Source organism: Gavia stellata, chromosome 7, assembly GCF_030936135.1.
Source record: "Gavia stellata isolate bGavSte3 chromosome 7, bGavSte3.hap2, whole genome shotgun sequence".
NCBI lineage: Eukaryota > Metazoa > Chordata > Aves > Gaviiformes > Gaviidae > Gavia > Gavia stellata.
Window position 1 is genome coordinate 36,088,561 of NC_082600.1, and position 19,240 is coordinate 36,107,800.

The 19,240-nt window shown below is 33.8% G+C and overlaps 1 protein-coding gene across 1 annotated transcript in view; it reads right to left on the reverse strand.

The window, feature by feature from the left end:
* Window positions 1-19,240, reverse strand: part of FMN1 (formin 1) — a 139,059-nt gene that overhangs the window by 26,731 nt on the left and 93,088 nt on the right. Inside the window, exon 13 of the mRNA XM_059819552.1 lies at window positions 11,005-11,097. Coding sequence (XP_059675535.1) covers window positions 11,005-11,097 — 93 coding nt within the window. The remainder of the gene's footprint in view (window positions 1-11,004; window positions 11,098-19,240) is intronic.

The window sequence follows — 19,240 nt, forward strand, 5'->3', positions numbered from 1 at the left end:
TTTGACAGTTTCTGTCAGAAAGTTCAGAGCAAAGAATTTGTGAGACAAGATTTATTGCATATTTTATATGGGACACATCTGTTTCTTTGCTATGTTTTTGTTTAAATAAAAAAAAGCAATGAAGGTTCTTTAAGAAAGAAAGACTGTCAATAAAAAGCATGAAAAGAAAAACTACGTTATTGAGAACGAATGTAATCATTCTGACCTTCTAAAAATGCGGTGCTTGGAAGTATGACAGTCACCTTCCCCTTTTTGTTCAGCCATATAGACAGGATGGGGGAGGAGAATTTCAAGCCCAAACTGATTCTGAAATACACAGCTACCCATATTTAAGGGTAAATCAAATCAAAATGAAAATCAAACTAAAGTAAGTATTGATATGGGATATTCACATTTAGAAGTAAGGTGAAATATTAAGGTAGATTTTGCCTGTTTTTTTTTTTTAGTATCCATAACTGCATTTTAGTTCTGTGAAATGTGCCAAATGAACACTCCTTGTTTTGAAAATTTCTTATAAAGCTACAGGTATAACAAGGTATAGAGCAAACTTCTCCACGTTTATCTGTTAACGTCATTGAACCTGATATAGTTCGGCCTCTAAAAGTCAATTTTTTAGTCTTCATCATACCCGAAACAAAACTGAATTTGGAGAACACCTAGCAGGATCTTGTTTAAGACAAAAAAATTGTATGCCTTATACAAGAGAGAAAAATTATTTCAATAAAACTCTGAATTTTTAACCAACAACATTCCTGTTTATAAAGAGTCGTGTTCAGTATGAGACCCTAAGATTCAGCTTGAGAAATATGAAATTTAAATAGGTAGAATTAAACGAGAAAGAACAAGTTACAAAATAAAGAAATTGCATTGCTCAAAAATCACATATGTCTTTATGAAAAAGCGTGTGTGTCTTATTTAACGTCTACTTAAAGAACACATCAATAGAAAAAACACCTCTGTTGGACTATATACATTCTATACAAATAGTTATGCTACATTGTTAAAAATATATATATCACAACTTAGGCTCAATAATTTCCCAAACAAAAATGTAGTAATTTCCTCTACAAAATCACAAAATTTATCTAGCTACTAGTTTGAAAGGCCTGTAATTTGAAACAAAATGTAAAAAAGAGGCAAACTTGGACCTACACTATTTCTCCTTCTTGCCACAAATAAAATACAGGATACTGACTTTAAAAAGTATTTTGTTAGGATTCTTTTAATCAATGTTTTTAGAAGAAACACCAAACTGCATTCAAGTACAAGGCATACATTTTTTCTGAGATTGCCTTCTTTGTGATAAATACACAGAAGAACATATTTTAAAAAAGGATCTCTAAATTTCTAAATAAGAAACCTACTATTCTCCGTATGGGGAAAGGATGACGGGAAAATAAAGCATGTGTGACACATTAGTCAAGCCATTTAATTCATTCCTAGAAAGCACTCAGATACTACCATGATGAGACAAATGAGAGGGTATACAAAAGAAAAAAAATATCATGTTAGCTTAATTTAATACTGGGAAAATAACAAGAATTATTATTGCATCTACCTGATCTATTTTGTTTTTTACGGCTTGCTTATTTTCTGCTGAACTCTGTCCTGGGTGTATCTGGATTTTTTTTCCCCCACAGTGGATGTAAACATTTTTAGATGTTCATGTTTATCATCACGAAAAAAGGAAAGACGATAATATGAGTATTATGTAACAGGACCAGGGAATGAGAGTGAGGCAGCTAAGCCCATGACTGCAGACATTCTGCTCACTGTATCTCTGGGACTTTATTATTACTCTATTGTTTATGAGGTACCTCCTATCTCTTGGAAATGGCTTTTACTTAATAATAATAATAGGTCCAAGCAAAAGGCAGACAGAAGAATAGAAATACATGATAATGATCATTTAACTGAAATCCTGAAAAATTGAGGCAATTCCAACTGACCTATTAGTAGAAGAGTTAAATATAATTGTAGTCATAGCTGAAGTTTTATTTGACTACCATTTTGATTTGATCTTATCTATTAAAAACCACAAAAACTATTTCTGAGAATGATAATTAACACAAACCATATGAGTATCATTTGTATCTAAATTCATTCTGCTGTAATAATCCAGTCATAATGAGCTTAATGCCTCTTCATTTTTTTCCCATTAGAACAAGAAAGTCTTGAATCATGAAATCATACGCAGAGTAAAAGTAATAATATACTTTGGAATTTGATGCATCTGCATCTATAATGGCAGAATATTCTTTACATCAAATATTTAATAGGACAACTTATTCTACAACATTTTTGGGAATGTTATAAAATGTTTGGAAATATTTTTTTAAATTTGGAATTTTAAATCTTGAGACAATTTGCTTCATTCACATCAAAACCAAACCAATATCAAATTACATTAAAATGAAAAATGGCATTTAAAAAACAGGAAAGTCAAAGTTCCCCTACCATTATTTCAAACAGAAATGCAGAGTCAGCTCTCCTAATTAAGCTTGGGGATTCTCTGTCCTAGGAACTGCCCAATTACATGTAAGGAAAGAATCCCTGATGTGGAAAGCTTAAATAATCTTAAACATAAATATGCCTTATCCAACTCCCATGTAACTCCAATTCAATGCTGGGTCAGGCACTTCGTGCAAAACTCAAGGTAAGGAAACATGTTATAAACATTTACTAATAAACTGTACCAGTAACTCTATAGCTAATCAAACCAAATACATTTTATAGAGCAGTTTTTCCTTTTAGCATTATATACTTTAACATTTAAAGTTTTCTGCTTGGCCACAGAAGCTACACTGTTGTCTAGTCAGGTATACCTGCCTGTCCTAGGGCATTAAGACCCTCTCTCATACCATGTTCCTTTCCAGAGATGGCAACACTTTGTGGAGGGAGTTTTCAGATTGTAAAGCATTCTCAAGATGAAAGACTTTATACGCACGCTTTGTACAAATAGTTATATCCCAAAATATGCTATACAGTAGCTGAAAAGAAGTCCCTTAAGAAATATTTTTTAGACACTTTCAAAACAGCTGACTTGGGACAGAGCTTAGATAGCTGAAAAATCCTGATGCTAAAAAGTTGGAATTGATTTACAGGCCATGAAAGAAGTACTGTTCCAATCAATTCCATACATACATCTCAAGAGAAATAGACTACTGATTTCTCCACCTCTGTCAAGGTGTTCTCAAAGCAGCACTGTAAGGGCTCTTTGCAGGACAAAGGTAAATATCTTGCCCTGGCATCTGAAGTATTTAGGCACAAAGATATCACAGAAGTTGTCGCAGGAGAGGTTGAATGATGACCTGAAATCAGAATTCTCTTACATTTAGAAGTCCGTCTTTTATCACAGCTGTAATCTTATAACACTGTATCATTCGTATGTTTTTACTCTGTCATTCTCCAATTTTGAGAGCTTAGTAACAACCCGGTGCTTTTTCTTTTAACTAGCTTCAAATTCCTGAGAATTGCCCTGTGAACACTGTGATTGTTATTTTTGTTTTCAAAACAAATGGTCCTGCTACATCTTGTTCAACAAGTTTGGGTGTCAAATTTATTTATATTTTTCTTCTTAGAAAGAAGCTTCCTTATGGTGGCTATTTTCTGTCTGGCCTACAGATTTCACCTGTTACCATTGCTTAAAAAAGGAAAACACGGTTTACACCATAACAGAACCTTAATCCAGAGAGCTCAAATTTCCTGCTGAAATTTTCAGCATCTAGTATTTTTATCAATCATGCTCAAAAGGATTAAAACACGATATTCATGTGTTTGCACAGGTACAAAACATAATTGAGAAAAACGATCATCATAACAAAATCACGGAAGTCAACAGAGAAATTCTACATAAATGCATATCAGATTAAGTATGTTATTGTCATAATCAGTTTGTATTATGGTAGCAGTGAAGGGTATTTCCAAGCTTAATCCAAAGACTATGGTGTGAAATTGCAGAGTATAGGGGACAAACATAAGATGAGAGTGACCAGTGTGATGGTAGGTATTAAAGTCTTTTGACAGCAAGTGTGTTTGGGCCTTTCATTATTTATTAAGTGCATTAATATCTTCTATCAAATCCTTTTCAATTCTTGACTCTGCTCTTTCCTTGCAGTGATAGCTTCCATATAAGTAAGCACTTGCTCATAGGATATATAATCTAAAATAATTAATCAGTGAGCATCCCGATTTCCTGCCAAGGAAAGCTTTGACAGGGATTTAAATTCTATTAGAATTCAATGAGAATTTAAAGAGACTGTTAGACTCCAGACAGCTGACAGTGGTTATAGCAATGGTATCAGTAATTCTAGGTATAGATTTTATAACTACCATATACATCATAATTTTTGTATTAAATCAAGGGTATCAAACTAACATTCATTATGTCACTTAGCTGCTATTAATAGGAAATCCTTCTCTATCACAAAATGCCAGTGACTTTGCAGCAGCCACGGCAATTCAGTATAATACAATCAAATTGAAAAGAAGCTAGAAAGTACTGTTGTCTCTAAGAGATTCTTTCCTTGTCTTCTAAGAGAGGATGACATTACATTTTTAATAACAAGTCCTTCTAAATTACATTCGTATTACACATTCTAAGGGAACGAACCCTCCAATTTTTATAGTAAGTCATGATATAGTGGAACTGATTATAGCAATTTGATGTATATCTGTCTCAAAAATAATCAATTGAAAGTTTCCTGAAAAGTCATAGTTTTAATTAACATCAATTTTCAGGACTTTGATGCTGGTAATTCTTCTGGTAGTGTAGGAGGAAACATTCATTTCAGAGCAAATTCTTGTTCTTTGAATCAGCTCACTGTCAATATTGCATTAGTTCGAGGCATATGGATGCAATCACATTCCAGGACACCTTATTTGGTGTCTTATGGACTGAGGCTATTGTCTAACTATACAGTCTCAGAGTACCACAGCAATAAGATTTTGTGCTTTGCAGACTCATGCCAATTTATGTAAATCACTCTTTCATCTGTTTAAATACAACGATCTTTGAGTGATGAAAACAGTTATGACTGTCACAAACAGTTTGAAAGATTAAAGTAATTCTGCTGCTGGCATATAAAACAGCGTTCCACATCTAAACACAAACTTTGCCTGGTCTGTAATGTCATTGCTGGGAAGGATAAAAAGTTTTAAGCAAACATTATCACTGCAAGGAAGTATGACATATTTTTCATGTTTGACACTGGACATAAATATCCTCCCACACTGTTTAATGTGAGAACTGCATTTGTGTGGCAGAGATAATAAAACATCTCAGTGAAAACAAATGAAGGGAAAAAAAGAGTTATGATAAGTAGAACAGAAAATAAAGCTTTGAACTTAAAAGTCTTCATATTTATACAGTTTATTCACAAAAGGAAGAATCAGTATTTGATATGCAGACTGGATAGTCACAGAATCTGCAAGAGAGGCTGATGTCCTGTAAAACTGGTTATCTTACAGAGATATGTTTTTTGGTTGACAGAAGCAGCTTCATAATTGCAGGTAACAGAAAATCAGGGCAACTGTGAGATCCTTTAAGTGCTACTGCTGCTCTGCTGTTGTTTACAGACTGTAATTTAAAAGGCAGCTGTTACTGAAATTCGGTGCTCTTAAAAATTATTCTTGATTTTGTTGCTTCACTTATTCAGCATTAAAATATTCAAGAGCTTGACAAATAAAATGGAACACAAGTACCATAATCCAATATGTAGATTAAGGTAGAGCAGTACAACACTAGCGGGAAGACAAATATGTGACTTAGTTTCATATGCAGTTTTAGAATATTTTTATTTCTTTCTGTTAATATTCTTCTTGGGGAGAAAAAGCTATATTTTTATTGCAGAGAAGCAAGAATTTTAAATATTTCTCAGGGGTTTTTCTGATATTTTGGGAAGTTATTACAGGCATGCTCTACCTAACTGCTATGGGTAAGGACTTAAATCACAATCTCTAGATCTGTTTGAAAAGCAACAATATAATGTTGTCAGACTATTAAAGGAAGTAAGTGCCGATGTAAATTTCTTCCTAATCTGTGACTGTATTAAAATTTATAAAGGTATGTCCTGTTGACAGTAAGGAAGAAATAAGAAATATTACTGTATTGTGAAAATGGCACTGATAATAGTGTCTCGGAGTATTCTTGACTTCTGATTCACTACTACTAAATGACATTAGCATCCTGCTTTATAATTCATAGGCTGCTTTGATTGAAAAGCAGTAGAGTTTTGAGTGGACAGACTTTTTTTGCTGTACCATTATACTATCATCCTCCTACACTCAAAATATGTATGGGGCTACAAACTAAGAAAGGAAGGTTGCTTTCCCTGGGTTAATACAACAAGTGCTACTAGACAAAGAGAATAAATCACCATGTATGAGCATCTATAGCACAAGAACAACATTTAAGATGGAAAATTTATGTACTCAGGAAAGAGTAGGAAATAATCAACAAGAAACTGAAAGTCTGCCAGCTGCAATATACTACAGTATAGTTAAAGAAAAGTTAGTGGTGTAAATTTCTTATATGAAAGCTATTATAAGACGGTATATTATGTATTGTTGAGGAAGAAAATGGAAACAAGTAAAGTTGGGTGAAAATACATTTAGGATGGTAACTAGTAATGTGATAACAAAATTATTTGAGTAGGGCTATTAGGAATGAAAACCAACAATAATAAAAATATCCTTCTGGATGCTAGCTTGAAATCAAGATTAAATGATATAGGGCTTTCAATTATTTAGTTAAAAGAAGTCAAATATACTTCAACAAGGTTTCACTTAGAACTCTCTGATGTAAAAACCAGTGATTCCAAATCGACTTACTGCTGAAGAAATTTGTAAGAAAATACAGTATCTCAGTATCCAATGAGAATTTGTAACAGAAGAAATTATTTTTCTGGAAATAAAGTTATGAAGGTGGAACTGATAGAGAGGCGTGAAGGCATGGAGACATGCACGAAAAAGGAAGTAACAATTCTTTATGTAGTCGCAGTAACCTAGATCAAACAATTCATGTGAAATTGATTCACGCATTTGAAAGGGCCAGGAGGTAGCTATCTGCCTTTTTAGACAGCCAGGTATGTTATGGAATCATAGAAGTCCCCCTGTTTATCCTCCCTATTCTCATGTCAGAGATTGTAGCAGTTTTGATCAGAGTTTCTGGCCAGTACACTTGGATCTTGTTTTTTCATAACATTTCCTAATTTCTTGGTATAATCCCCCCCAAGAATAATATAAAACAGAAAGTAGTTAACATACAAGTGAAGGGAGCTAGCCATAATAGAATTTATTTCTTATTTTCTTTCCCACTGGACTACCTCAACAATCCTCTATGGTGGATTCCAACAGGCAAACAAGGAAATGTGGATCAAAGCTCCTGTTCTGCACCAGAAATACATTAAAAAACGCAATAGACTGGATGCATGCCCAGGTAGCTACTGCAGCCTGGCTAAAATTATTAAGAAGAAATCACTTAGCAAGAAAACTTAGATTTACTGACATTTTCCATGTGGTTTCTAACCTGTTCTGAAAAATGCACTACCTCCTGACATAATGCTGCAGTGAGTAGCTTGGTCTATGAATCTATTTTTCTGTTGTACAGTCCCATGATTGGGATCAACAGTGTTGGTCTTTTATGTAGTATAAGACATACAGCAGTTGTAGCAAAGCAATGAACTTAACCAATGTTTCCTAAGTGCTCGGCTAGAATTCTAAGCACAGGACAATTTCTTTTACTATGGGATTATATCTCAACAGATCTACTCTATCTGACAAATCCCTCCTCTCCATCTTGCTTGTTACCTTGGACACTTCAGTGGATCATGTGCCTTTCCCAAACAGCTTTGCGTTCCTCTATTAATGATTTTCAAGAACTGTTTTGTCTTGACATCAGACTACTTGCTTCCCAGACTCTGCTTTAAACTAAATTAATTCCTTTAATAGCAAAGTCTTCACCATCAAGATGCTTTACTTTTAGAGAAATGAAGAGAGACAGCTATGTTCCTTCTATGCTAACTGCTATGAAGCATAAGGACTTTTTGATTTGCACATTCCAGTATATGAAGGAGGAAATCGAGCTCAGATTAAAGTTTTTACATAGTTGCTGACCTGGAACCAATGAAGGGGAATTTGGGACCAGATTTTGCAAGATCCTGCATGAATCTGTGCTATGCATTTCCACATTTATTAAAATGGACAAACAATATGAAATAGCCAAGTGGCAAAATAAGAAGTAAATTTTATTAAGGCTACTTGCCTACTCCTGTATGTCATTTACTTTCTGGTTTGTATTATTCTTGAGAGAATGCACAAGGAGAATAAAAAATGTCATGAAAAACTAACACCAATGGCTACTGGCCAGCATCCCTTCTAATGAGCTTCATAGCTGCAGTAACCAAACTTTCTTTTCTCCTTTTCAAAATAGAGTATTTTGCATCTTTCTCATATTCATCTAACTATTCTGATTTCTTTTGTGTGAGATAGCTTTGTATCAAAAGAGGAGTTTTCTTCTAAGCAATTCTGAGCAAGAATTTAATAAATTAAGGAGCATTCCAAACCAACCATTGATTTCATAACTTCAAAGTTCTTTTTGCATATCATGGCAATTTAAATGGAAAACATTATGAACATATTTCTGAAAAAAACCCATACAGTAATCCCACTGGAAATACAGTAAGTAAATTAATTTATAGTAATTCTTATGGCTCCATATTATAGTAAAACTAATAAAATTTGTTGCATATATAATTATTAAATCTACTAAAGATGATTTCCACTTTGAGAATAATCTAAGCCCTTTTCAAAAAGCATGGGCATATCAAATGCAGCTAATGAACTATTAACACAGTTTACAAATGTTGTCTTTCATGTGGGAATCACAAAGTACTTGACAAAGATTATCTTTCCCTACAGAAAGTAACAAAAATCATTATTTAACATTCTGCGTACCAGAAAAGTGAAGCGCGCTCTGAAAAAGAGATTAACCAACTATTCTAGCACCACATGTCAAGCAGTTGAACTGGGAACAGAACCTGAAGGTTCTGGCACCTAATTCCCTGTTGAAGGCACTAGGCTACATTACATCCAGTTATACAAAACAGCACTGACATCAGCAGAAGTACAGTTTATCCCCTCTAGCATTTTAGAATGTCAGTCTCCATAACACTCTCAGTGTTTTTTGTTACAACACAGCAAGTATTAGATTTAATTGCTATTAATTGTAATTAGGAAATGTAAACAGTTCAGTTTAAGCAAATCAATATTTTTTTTTCTTACAGTATTTCCAACTTAGCATTGACTAGAAATGATGGGAAATGGTGCGTGTGAGAAAAACCTGAATATCTGTGAGTTCCGTCCCTATTTTCAAGCCAGAAGTTTCAGAAAAGCATCTGAGCTTTGGATACTTGCTGTGAGCTGGCAGAAAGATAACAGACAATTTTTTCTTACATTTGCTGAAACCAGCCACAAGTTTTTTAAACAAACAAAACTGAAAGCAGATGCTTAACGGATGCTCAGTATTATCATTTAACTCCTAATTTCAGAGAAGCAGCTGAGTTTTCAGACACTTATCTGAGCTGAACCTCTGAGCTTGACATTTGCCCAATGCCTATTCTAGTACCACAAATCAAGATCGGTTTCTGTGTTATTTCTACCTGTCCTCAGTGTAGGATTTTATAGGATTTCCATTCTAATGCCACAGAAAGTACCACCCACCAATCCTAAAGATTCAAATCAATCAGGTGACTGAAGGAGAAATAGGGTCAAGAATTATAGGATCTGACAACCTACTGACAACTCATGTCAGAAAAAGGTAGATGAAACAGAAATGTCAAAAGATGAGAAGTTAAATTAGACAAAATTAAATTATGATTAGATACATATAATATTATAAAGCAAAAGGAGAACAGGAGAACATAAGAAAAAAGTGGACAAGTAAGAAATCCCTGTGTTTTTGCTCTTTCTAGAATACAGAACCCCTGAAATACTAAAAAGTGTCCAATAAAGTCAATAATTTATATAAAGAACTCATTGTCCCAGGACACCGTGCAGGAACATATTCTCTCTCTTTTTTTAAACATACACATTATTCACAAACATAAGGATAAAATTTTCTTTTACACTGACAAAGATAAATATATCTCAATTTCTACATCAATAGGCATAAACAGAGCAAATGTTTGGAGGACTGCGTTGTTCTATTTGAAATTATAATGCACAATTAAATTGAAATTTTCTCTAAAGCAGAACTAAACTACTCTGTTTACCCAAATAGTTTGTACTCCCACAACCCGGGATGGGGGGGCTGTGTGCAGAAATCTATTCCCTTATCTGTTTTGCACAGCTCCAGAGACAATAGTGCTGGCAGAAGCAGGTGATGGGGAACACATAGTCTGGGAAACAGGAGAGAGCAGGACTGTTCTTTTCAACAACAGCAACCTGCGTTTACATTGTCTTGAACTGATGATCAGATTGTACCTTGGATCTCACCCCTGTTGTCTCCAGACTCTACCCTGGTAAATCACTTCCTTACACCTATTTCTGTCTCACACAAGACAAAAGCTTTAAATCTGAATAAGTCAGTTCATAAGCCCACACTGTTGATAAAAGATGCCATTACTTCATGTATATTTGTGGACTTTCTCTAGAAGGGTATTTGTCATTCTAGTCTTTTATAAACTTGAAGCTTTATATTCCCTCTGGTAAATTTGGTCTATGACAAATATCTTTTTCATTTTGCCTACAAACAATGATAAAGAACAAAGCAGAAAATAATCAATAGGAAATGGGTGAAATCAAGGGAATAATTATCTTTGACAAGTGATGTCCAAGATCTGTGTAACCATTATTCTTAACATATATTAGGCACATTAGGAACATAATCCATAACAGATAGTAGGAATTTTCAGACGCAACAGATATTTAATGCAGCTTACATTATGTATAACTTTGTAAACCACTACACTATTTGCCAATAATTTTTTTTCCAAATGTGATTACCTTTCTTGAAGAAGTCCTCTAATTTCTCCTTGAAGGGCTGGAGATGCTCTTCAGAAGACTCTGTGCAAACTAACTTCATCTGCTTTTCAGAGGCTACAAAAAGAAGTTGAGAGACATTTGTGGCAGAATTCATCTAGCAGAAGTAGATGTCAACACCGTAGAAAGCCTACATCTAAATTAGTCACCTAGGCTTACTTTAAAGGAAATGGAAATAATTAAACACCAAGGAATCCAGCAATTACATTAAAATAAAAAGTACCAATACTAGTCTAGCTATCAAATAGAAAATTCTATACGAGTTTAAAGAGTGGAATTTGTCTTTAGTAATGACTTTGTCCTGAAACTCCAGCTGTGTGCTGGGGCTTGCCACTAACACAGCCTGCCTCACACACAAATTCTAGATGGTATTTAAAGCTCTTAACTTTGTTTCTGTGGTGACTGGAGGATCTTTGTCTCTGGACTGATTTTAATCAATCAGCGCCAGCATCCTATACTCAACAATTTTTCCTAACACAGATGCAGGAATTCAGTTTTACTTAAGTATTCAAATTCCCAGCCATGATATGAAATAGAAGAAGTTTGTAAGAAAGTTAACTTACATCTAACTGCAATTTGTTTACTATTTAACCTATCTGTTATTTTAAGACCTGATGCCATGCCAATTTCTAAAAACTCCAGGTTATTTGTCAATGAATTTTAACATTCCTATAACTTCTAGTAAACTTTGTAGATTCCAGTGTTCCACATTAAAGATGAAGTGAGACTGTTAGAAATCAAAATGCAATTACCTTCCATTAAGCTACTGAATTTATGAACTACTATAAGGTTTTTTTCCCCCACAACTCTTCATTCCCAAGAGGCTAAATTTAGATGGAAATTTATTTTGGAGTTAAACCCAAAAGTTACGGTTTGGCTGCATGAAACATACTCACACCATATTGCTACCACCATTATATAATTCAACTTATTGCAAGTGCAGTGAAAAAAGTCAACGGATGTTTGAGAACAGATGCATACATTTTATTGTACAACTAGTAGTGTGCCTATAATGCTCTTGGACCACCAGGACTTACTAAAAAAGACAGCTTTTCAATTAATTGAGATCAGAAACACATTTGGACAGCTGTTGTTACAGAAAAGTGCTTAAAAGATACCTGTTCCCACCTAACTGTGTATTTTAATTTAGCATCCCTCCACAACTCATGTAGGTTGTGGGCTACGACATTACTGGGGAGCTCCAGAGCTTATGTAAAATGACCTGGGCTACAGGCTAAGTTTATCTTTAATCTCTCGTCTTGCAACTTGTAGCATAAGACAGACCTTTGAAATTGTTCAGGGTAAAGTTAATGGATATATGTTTGTATGCCAGATAGTAGGCAGAATGGAGCGTTAATTTAAACATAACAGATTGGGAAAGTAAGTCTTTTATTAGCTGCTCAGTTATGTGTCTTTAATAAATTAAATTAAGCAAAACAAATCAGAAATCAGGGAAGTTTATACGACTTTTAAAGATTATTTTCTTATGATGCATGCCTCTTACCATTAAAAATTTGAACTTCCCATGACTGTTCTCATACACTGAATGAAATTTATGTATACTTCAACATTTATGTTTGTAGAATTAGAAGGAGATTTCTACCGCTATTCAAGCAAATTTTAACACTTTACTTTGGAAGAAGATAGACACATTAGAATTGTACAGGGGAAAAAATCTAGCAAAATAATTGAGCCAGTATTGTTAAGTTTCTGACTGGAAGTTTGAACGAAGTAGCAGCTACAGGTTTGTGTTTTTTCTTTGTGTTTAAAAAAAAATTCTACAGAAAATTATATAAGGCAAAATGTAGAAATTAGTTTAGATAAATATAAAATGACAAAAGTGTAAAGGTATTAGTACACATATCATGTTCAGGTATTTGGTACACAGTGACTATAGAATGGACTTGATTATTACAATCATGTAAGGTTGCAACAATTGCAAGCCAATAATTATTTCATAATAATCTTATATAAATAAATTTGTATAAATCTATATAGAAGTAGATTTCTATGAATATGTGGTACAATAACAAGCTTGTAGCTACAGTAGTATCTAAACATACTCTAATATATTCTAGAAAGGTGTTTTCCCAAACATATGGTGTTGCTAATGCATCATCTGGACTATTGAAAGCTTCCTAGCTGCTTCCTAAAAGCTTTAATAACACAAGATTTAGAAAGTTTACTCAGATATGTCCCATGTAAATATTTAAATAACCAAGACTAGGATGAATTGTTTCTAAATTAAAAAGAAAGTACATATAAAATCCCTTAAATAGTTTGGGTTTTTTTGAAATAAAGATTATTAACATTAACCTTAATCAGATGACAAAAGCTACAGGAAAATATGGACAAGAAGTACCAGTGTATAGAGAAAAAGCTGATTTGGGTAGTGAATTCTTAAGAAGAATCCTAACATCCTTAACAAGAAGATCAATATTTGGCATGAGAGGAGACGAAGAGTAAGAAGAAAGGCACAGAAAAGAGGAGCAAATGAGACAGATGACATAGAGTAAGCGAATCAGGGGTGCTGACTAAAACTCTGGAAGTTTGAGACAAGATGAAATGAGATGAGACACCAGTTTGCATTGCTTAAGTCATCTTGAAACAATGAAACTGAATGAGACAAAAGAAGTCAAGTAAATGATGGCAGACTCTAAGAATTTACATTATGGGAAAGCCTTAAAAGGAAACCTTTGGACAATTCTCTCTGCTGATGATATTTATTTAGATGACATCTATCTAAAACTAAAATCTATCAGTTTACTTCCTGAAGTTATTTCAAATAACTGCCAGAATAGACTGAAGGGCTCTGAGAAAGTTTTAGCTTTGAGCTAAAGGAATCAAGGACAAGGATGATGAAGTGAAAATCTGTTAATCACAAAAGCAATGTATTTGACCTATACTGCTTAATCATCCTTTACTCTGACTCTGAATTTAGGTTATACTTCACTCAATAACCTATACTTCTGGTCTACAAACAAACAAAAAAGTATCTGGGCAACTGAAGGTTAACTAATTCTCTTTGAAGTCAAATGCACTGAAATATTTGAATAAAACTTGAGTTTATTTACTTGCTAACATCACATAGGTAAGGAGTCACCAGCTGAAGGCAGTCATGAGCTTCAGCTGGAACTGCAGTCTCAAAAATTTTGTATTCCTGCTGAAATCTCTCCAGTCTTAGTCTTCCCTTCAATAATGAAATGTCCTATGCAGAATAATGATTCCTTGTTTGATACCTGTAAGAAAATGATGGCTAGGACCACCAACCAGATATATCTTTTAGGCTGAAGAATGTTGGAACATCATCAAATTTCCCTGGGGATAGATAGGCCAAGAATGGTGGAAGTGTGTTCAAAGAAATCACAAATCAGACACAAATAAAGACACACTTGGAAGAGGAAGAAGATTTTCATGACAGGGCTAAATCAAAGGTCTTGATTAAAATGGCAGTTGTAATTCTACATCTTGAAGTCAGCTGGTCTTTGTCAACCTAGATTTGTAATATTTGTGAAAGGCTACCATACAACTCTATGACCTGCCCCAGTTCTACACACCATAATATAAAGGTTTCTGGTAACTAATTGAATTTCCTGTTACATAAGTTCTTTTGTTTGTTTATTTACTCAATAATTTACTTGAAATATATGGTTTAAAAAAAAAAAAAATTATCAAGTCATGCCAAACATTATATAAAAAATTTAAAACTGAAAAGTCCTGTTCCATCAGTTGCTCTGATTTTCTTTGCTAAAAATGCTATAACATGTGTGAGGGAACATTACATGGATTTTTTATATTTTGTTCTCATATTCACTACAAAGAAACCCTTTCCTTTTTAAAATAAAATTATATTAGCAAGGCTTTTATTAGAATGATTCTGAGGTAAAGGATCCTATTATGCATCCCTAATAATAAATAATAAATTCTGAAAAGCTTCTTTATTAAAAATTTTTCTTTCTGAAATTCTGAGGAATATGAAGGAATTCTCAGGAATCTGACAGCTAGCACACCACACATACACTTCTTCTCTCATCATCTCATTCCAAAATAATAATTTGAGAAAATAAACAACCTGTTTCAGTATTACTGAGTTCAAACAGATGCAAATCCTCCATTACTGTAATAAACTTCTGGTTCATTTTGGTATGCATTGTATGCTAGTGAAATTAAATGTAATACGCTACTTCGAAAATTGTTTATTTTTAAATGAGCTATTGCAAAACAAGAAAATACGAATGTGCAATAGTATTTGAAAGGCCTTACAAATTGTTGGATGTACATCATGCTTCACCCACTGCAAATCTTGGCCACAGAAATGGAAACCATTAGCAAAACATTAAAACAAAGCTGGAAACTGCTGATTATCAGTTTGCCACTGTCTTCAGATTTAATGCAGTACTTGGCTCAAAATGTTCTTTAAAAATCCCCAATATAAGTGAAAATATTTACAAAATAGAATGTCTCTCACTTAATGCCTATTGGGCAATACTCTTTTAAAACTCCACAGACACTTGTAAATCTGTCAAAAGAATCACTGCCCATAAACAATCTTTCACGTAAAGAGCATTTCAGTGTCAATCAGACAGGATTTGGAATTTTTTAAGCACCATTTTTAAAGTAAACGCAAAACCAGAAATAGTTTAATGTTGATAACAGTAAATTACTAACTATTTACTCACCAAAACCCACCAGTGGCATTTACAGGAATCATCCTGACAGTGAAAGCAAGTATCAACACCATGAATTCCTATAAACCTGTCACTGACAATATCCCCCATGAGTTATGCCACTGTGAAAGCTGCTACCCCCCCTGCCTCGTCTGTTCAGAGCCTGGCAGGTTATACTGCCAAGCTTGCTATTTTATTTTCTTGTTATAATGCATGCTTATCTTTGACAGGAGGGTTAGTATTTGATATTTCTTTTTAAGAACCTTTACCTTTTCTGTTTCAAAGGGGATTTGAAACCGTACAGCAAATGAATTCAATGTAGCACTAAATAACCCCAAATTTCTGTATGAGTGGATCCATGATTTTTTACAGTGCAGAAACCTGTTACACTACTTGGGCCTATATACCCAAATAAGAATTTAATAAACTTCAGATAAAATGCATAAATTTAAATTATTCAGTAAACGCTATATAACTTCCTCATGATTTAGCATGTTTGGTTTTGCTTTATTACATTTTCTTACTTGCAAACAACTTTCCAAGTTAAATAAAAAGTTACAGGAGATTCATGTTTACCCGTTGGACACCGTCGCAGGATTTGGTTATATTTTCTTTTATTACATGCAACTTAGATACATATTTACTGCAGGTATGCACATAAGAATGTTAGCTTTATGACAATCCATTATAACTGTGCCATCTACAGCTCCTGTGCTTATTTATAACCTTGCAAGTAAATGTTTCTTTTCAGGTAGAATTTTAAATAAATGTGGAGAAGAAGGGAAGAGATTTATCTTGATTCCTTTGGAGTACAGTATAAGAATTTTGACAACTTCTAACTGCAAGTGGTTATGCTGCTACTCACCCAGAAAAGTTACAGAGACAGTATTTTATTTCCATTTTTGGACACACATTGATAATCAGTACACATCTCAATGATGGCAACACACAAACGTTCAAGCACCAACACCCTAGCCAGAGCTGGGTTGACTAATGCAGAAGCCTTTGAACCAAAGAGAGAGGGAAATGCAATGAAGTGGGGTGTGAGGTTTTCTGAGACAAAAGTATCTCAGAAAAATGTAGAAAAGGATCAAGTTGTGGTGGTACTCTACTCTCAAGCTTCATTTTTATTGTCTTAAATAAAGGTCAACAATTTAATGCAAAAAAGTGTTAGCACACATAAAACTAAATACACCATTCTAACCTATTAATCGCTTGCATAGTTACTGTTCTGTGAAGTTATTTTTAGCTAATGTAGAAGAAATGTGCTTCTGTGCACAATTATTTTCTTCACTCATTAATAATTCAGTTTTCTTAAAAAGCCATTTCAGAGGATAGAAGCTAATAAGTAAAACTTTAAACAGTCTGATCTTTGTCTGTTTGAAATACATTTTCCTCATGACACACAGAAACAAGTATCTGTTTAGGTGCTCAAGCTCTCATAAATGAGACAGAAAAACATTTCAGTGATAAGTCCTACGCTGTGGAAAGTGAAATAATTGAATTAGTAGCATACAAAACACCCTGTAAAGTTCACCTGTTCTTATGGAGTTTTAATGGAAGCCGCAAGTCAGATATCTTGACAAGTTTGATCAAATATTCTGGCTTTGTCTTTCAGATTTAATATTTGTGAGAGTTTTTTTGTTTGTTTCTTTTACGTTTAACAACATTTTGAACTTTTACAGTATGTGATGGCATGCGGAGGAACTATCAGGCCTATATTAGTTTCAACTAACCTGAAAGAAAAATTTTTTTTGCTCCTCATTTTGTCGAATGTTATCAACATTTTATATAAATCATTCAAAAACCTTTCTGTTAAGATTGTTTCCTAAGAATACATTTAACAAAATGAACAAAGATCGCTATTAAAACGAAATATTTTTCACACCATAGCAACATATCTGAAACTCTGGTTAATGTATTCTCTCTGAAATGGTAGTTTACATTCAGCACGCCCTTCAGCACAGAAGCATACTACAAGGGGCTGAACAGCATATATAAATGAATATAATGACTAAACCCTTATAATTTTCCAGTCAAGTATTTGTAAGATTCCTTAAGTGATTTCAGCACACGTTATTAGTAGAAAGTTTTGGTTTAGTGTCAAGATTCAAACATACAGACCTCCGCACATCATTAAGATCTGTCAGGAGTGTAGAAATATGCACTAGTAGAACCCGCTGAGAAATCGGAACATTTCCCTTCTGTCTGAACAGTACAAAAAATGAATATTTTGCAATTGAAGAGTCTTGTCTAGCTAATTTAGAGGAAGACAAAATTTTTAAGATGCAACAATAATATTTTTAATCAGATGAGCTAAAATATTTACAGTGCTAGGAAAAGAAAAGACCTTTCAAACACACCAACACATTATTACTTAGCGTACTGAACAAGGAATCAGATAGAAGAGAATTGCTGGGCAATGGCTGAAACAGTATGTTTATGAGCTGAAACTGTAGACGCCAGAGAAGCAATCTCCTGTTTTCCTCTGTACTGCTGGATCTCTGATTTTCTGTGCAAGACAGACCATAAAGTTCCACCTAATTAATTCTTCTACCAAGTTTATGACTTTGGTTCAGCTACAGCATCCTGCTTAGATTTAAAATCATGTAAATTCATAAACTACCTACAATATTAGCAGGAACACTTCTCAAAGTGCTAATTAGCCTCACTACTACTAATTTGTATCCCACTGTCTGAATTAATGTACTTTCAATCTTTGATCATTGGCAGTAAATACGTAAGTGACCGCCTCGATCCTAGCAGAAATCTGCCTTTTCTTTTACTGCATACTCCCTCAAAGAGGAAAAGCTGATGAGATCCACAAATATAGTCACTGTTCCTCCCAATGCTAGTATTACACACTCTCCAAACTACATCATTCATTATTCATCATATTCATCGATAGCGACAATATTCCTCCTGTTCCCAGATGTACACTACCTGCTCCCAGATGTATACTACATAGTTATGTAACTAATGCTTATCATGCACACACACACACATATTTATTTATTTATCTAAAAGGGCACACAGAAAAGTGCACAGAAAATCATAACTGTGGTATTTCCAAGATTCATTTTAGATTCTTAACATTTGCAGAATGATTTTTAACAAGAAATTTCTGAGGATCCTTTAGCCAAAGAAAAAAAATATAAAAGAAAAAATTAACAGCATACCATTGTTTAACCAACAGAAAGCTTTCTCCCTCGCCTTTGTGCACACATGCAGACATCTGCTCCCAGGGAATAAACTCTTCTAAAACATCATTGCTTTGCTCCTCTATTATATTTCTGAATCTTACTAAAACCATTCCATACATCCTCTATTATCACAAACTAGAAAATCTGATGGAATTTTAAGAAATGGTCCACTTAGGAAAATTTTCACTTCATGTACTCACATATGAACATTACCAATGGAAAACTGTCAAAATGTTAGTTTTATTGTAAAATAGAATCCAGTGCACATATACAAAATATGTTTTTTAATGCCTGTGTTGTATCTTTGCCAAATCAAAACAAACTGAAATA